This window comes from Capsicum annuum, unplaced genomic scaffold, assembly GCF_002878395.1.
Source record: "Capsicum annuum cultivar UCD-10X-F1 unplaced genomic scaffold, UCD10Xv1.1 ctg57363, whole genome shotgun sequence".
In the NCBI taxonomy this organism is placed as follows: domain Eukaryota; kingdom Viridiplantae; phylum Streptophyta; class Magnoliopsida; order Solanales; family Solanaceae; genus Capsicum; species Capsicum annuum.
The window spans coordinates 1-3,755 of record NW_025865858.1 but is presented as its reverse complement, the minus strand read 5'-3'; the positions used below and the strand labels follow the sequence as shown (position 1 = coordinate 3,755).

The 3,755-nt window shown below is 31.5% G+C and overlaps 1 protein-coding gene across 1 annotated transcript; it reads right to left on the bottom strand.

Annotated features, from left to right (window-relative positions):
- Window positions 1–1,061: 1,061 nt before the first annotated feature.
- Window positions 1,062–2,585, bottom strand: LOC124893312 (cell wall protein DAN4-like). The gene is made up of 2 exons (XM_047404344.1): window positions 2,518–2,585; window positions 1,062–1,455 (listed from the first exon to the last, which is right to left on the bottom strand). Exons 1-2 carry the CDS (start codon window positions 2,583–2,585, stop codon window positions 1,062–1,064), a joined length of 462 nt encoding a protein of 153 aa, XP_047260300.1.
- Window positions 2,586–3,755: the final 1,170 nt, after the last annotated feature.

Here is a 3,755-nt window from a genome sequence, read left to right as displayed (position 1 = left end):
TTTACAATTTTGTATCTGTGAATCACCCTTTTTTAAAACAAATAAATGATAAACTTTGTTTTAAGTGCAATCTCAAATTAAGAAAGAATGCATTTTTGAAAATGATTAAAATGGTTTGTGATAGCCTTCGTTTTCCAAATTATTAATCAATGAGTTTTATCATCTAAATCAAAACACATAAGAAACTGCTAGTCAACCTGTAATGCAACCTACATCCACAACAGGAGATGCAACAAGAGTAGTATTAGTAAAACACATATAGTGGTATCACTCAACTTCATATAGAAACAACAAAAAAACACATGACCACTCTGCATGATACTTCAATACCTGATTTCACATTCCACACTACATCTTTGGTTTCATAGAAGCTTTCAATTATGCCTTATTTTCTTAATTAACTAATTATGTTACAACTCACGATCCTATTTTTTCATAAGGAAATTCTACTATCTGTTAACTCTGTGAATATTATCTAGCCTGCAAGCTCTTATAATTCAACTCAAGGATTAACAGATAGATTTCAATATCTACATAAGGTTTATAAAATAAAAACTAATAGCAAAATTAACCCAACAAACATATAATAGATACAATGTCCACATATAATTAACAATATTCCATGTATCCTTTCAACAATTTAACAACAACCATAAAATTACAATCAAGATGCATATGCTACACAGCCTAGATACTCATATAGAAGATAAACAATCTAACTATCGATTTACACAACAAACAGTCTTGCAATCTCCCCAACAACCAAACCATTTGCAATAATGGAACCTATGTCATAAAAAATATCATAATAGTTCCAACTCCATAATTACGTCAGTCACATCACAACATCAATTAGAAATACAACAGGTAAACAATCTTCACAGGTCATCATAGACCCTATAAACATAGTCACCCATCATAATGTGAACCCAAATTCAAATAATCACCTTGACTACATATGTAATGTCTCTTTCTCTAAGTGTGTGTGTGTTTATATAGTATATCAGCTCTATTTTGTCACTTCCTAAATTTAACATGTATGCTAAGAGTCTTATTTTTGTCTAATAATCATGACTTATAGGGGATATGGTAGTAGTAGTAGCAGCAGTAGTAGTAGTAGTAGCAACAGTAGTAGTAGCACAAGAAGCAACAACACCAGTAGCAGCAATAGCAGCAGTAGCAGTAGGAGAAGTAGCAGTAGTAGGAGTAGTAGAAGCACTAGGAGCAGTAGGAGCAGCTACAGCAGCAACAGTAGCAGTATCAGTAGCAGTAAAAGGAGCAAGAGCATGAGCAGGAGCAATAGCAGGAGTAGGAGCACGAGTAGGAGTAGTAGGAGGAGTAGGACTAGTAGCAGTAGCAGTAGCAGTAGAAATAACAGTAGTAGCAGCAATAACAATAGCAGTAGAAGTAGTAGGATGAGGAGGAGGAGTGGCGGCAGTGGCAGCGGTGGAGGTGCTGGTGGTAGTGGTGGTGGTGATAATAAGTATACATAATTATACTAGTGTGGTATGTAATCCACCATAACCATATTTTTGTATTTTATGAATTATACTATGTATTGGGATATAACATAGTGTGCTACATTTACACTTATACTTACAATTATCATATTCTGATTATGTTTGATAATCAACAATTTATTCAAACAAGTATCAACAACCAAATTTTCAAAAAATTATATAACATGTTTAAAGACTGTTGACACCTAATTTTTTCCCTCCACATTCCAGATTAGTTATTGAATTTCTCAATTTTAAATATTTTTAAAATACTTATTTTGAGTTATTTTAAAATGAATTTCAAGCCTACCTTTTGAATTTAGGTGAAATTAATATATTTAGTGTTTAATTATACATGATTATATAATTATTAGTTAAATAAAATACTTTAGAATTTATTCAGAGTGAAAATTTTGATTGAAAATTGAAAATATTTTACTTTTCTCAAGATCGATTGACTATAAGAAACTATTGACATAATTAGTTCCTATATTTTAATTTTTTTTATTATTATTATTGAAAAAGGAAATAAACTAAATAAAAAATTTATTGAATATTTATTTTAAAATTATTTAATTTTGAGAGACTCATCAAATTAATTAAAAGTTAATTTCGTCTTAATTTTGTCCAATTAATTCAATTATGGTCATTTTTTTATTAATATAAAATGATTATAATTTTTAATTGGACTCCCTTGATTAACCTAATCTTTACTTTTAACCCCAATACCTAGCCCACCAGCCCAAAATTCCTTCAAAATTAATTGGCCCAATTACACCACCCCAATAGCCTACAACCTTCTCCCTTTATATCTCCTTCTAAAAACCTACTAACAATAGCAGCCCAATTTCCTTAACCTTTAACAACAACAGACCAGCGACCTAATTCACTCATCGACCTAGCCCAGCTCTAATTCCCTTTCCCCTTTACCTATCAACAATTCTCCAACAACTTACCAAAAAAACCAACCACAATAGAAAACAACATTATCGACAACAATAGCGAGAATCACTCCAACATTAATGTTATAATAGCAACAAAGAACAAAAGCTTCAAATCATCACCAACTGTAGTCAAAATAGCCATTTCTAATTTTTACCCTTTTACCCCTCCGTGCGTGCAAGAATGACTAAGAATTTCATCAAATTTTCCCGTTCTCAGATTATGTTCATCTATTTTTGATAAGAAACCAATATATACAAGGAATTTGAATTTGAATTTCAAAGTTTCAAATCCAAAACCACAAACTTTTCCTACCTAAATTCCCCTATAAATAGAGGTTGAAAGATAGAGAAAAGAGGGAGGATTTTTAGGGGAAAATTTAGAGGTTCGGGAGGTGCGTGTTTCTAACCTCATGCAATCAGAAATTATCAGCGAACTCACTCTAAAAATTAGATTACATCAAAATTGTTGAACTCTAGCAAGGCTAATTAGAATTTCAGTGGTGAAAGTCCGTTTGATTAAGGCTTGTTGTCCCATTCGCTATTCGAAAAAAGGTAAACCCATCTTTCTCATTTAATTTCTTTATAACTTATTCTTCTCATTCTTAGTGTTAGTAATTTTCCTTCGTAAGTGTATTGATGGTGGGATTATTCTATTGATGGTCCGGTTATTTGTTGTAGAAGGCGTGGAAGGCCATAGGTTTCATATGATGAAATTGCGTGGTTTCTTTGTCATCGTATAGTAATTGAATTGATTCATGGATTTTATCATTGTAGTAGTAGCATTTAGGTCACATTGTAGTGGTTTCTTGAATTCTAATTATTTTTTCATTTGTGCTCACGGGAGGGATATTGCTCAACAATACTTGAAATTTCTAAGACTCAAAATTGTGTTCTAATTCAGTTATTGATGTGATTTCTTGATAAAGATTTAAATTTTACTAGTTTATGTGGCTGCTTGTTGTCACTCTGAATCGGTAGCTTTATCTTATATATGCAAGGTCTTCTCACTCTTGAAAGTTTTTCTTTAAGAAATTTGTTGAGTACTTCTCATTGTTGTTTAGAGCTTGACGCTTTTGAAATGTTTATCTCATTGGTGTTTAAGTGCATTGTTGGATTCAATGTTTATGTCTTTACCAGTTACGGAAATGAAATAACTCAAGTTGTTGCTTTAAATTTCTTTTCTTTTCCGTATGGCTTAGCCATGTCTGTATAGTATTTAAAGATATTTTGTTACTGTTTTCCCTTAAATGTTGATTGTGTCTTCATAACTGGATAGAGTCTACATTATGTTTTAAATGGTTTTAGTAGAAGG

Excerpts from the sequence above, each read along its gene's own strand:
- LOC124893312 (XM_047404344.1), bottom strand. The coding sequence starts at position 2,585 with ATGGCTATTTTGACTACAGTTGGTGATGATTTGAAGCTTTTGTTCTTT. Across the intron at positions 1,456-2,517 it reads GTTGCTATTATAACATTAAT|CACCTCCACCGCTGCCACTG; the intron begins GTTGGAGTGATT and ends CACTACCACCAG.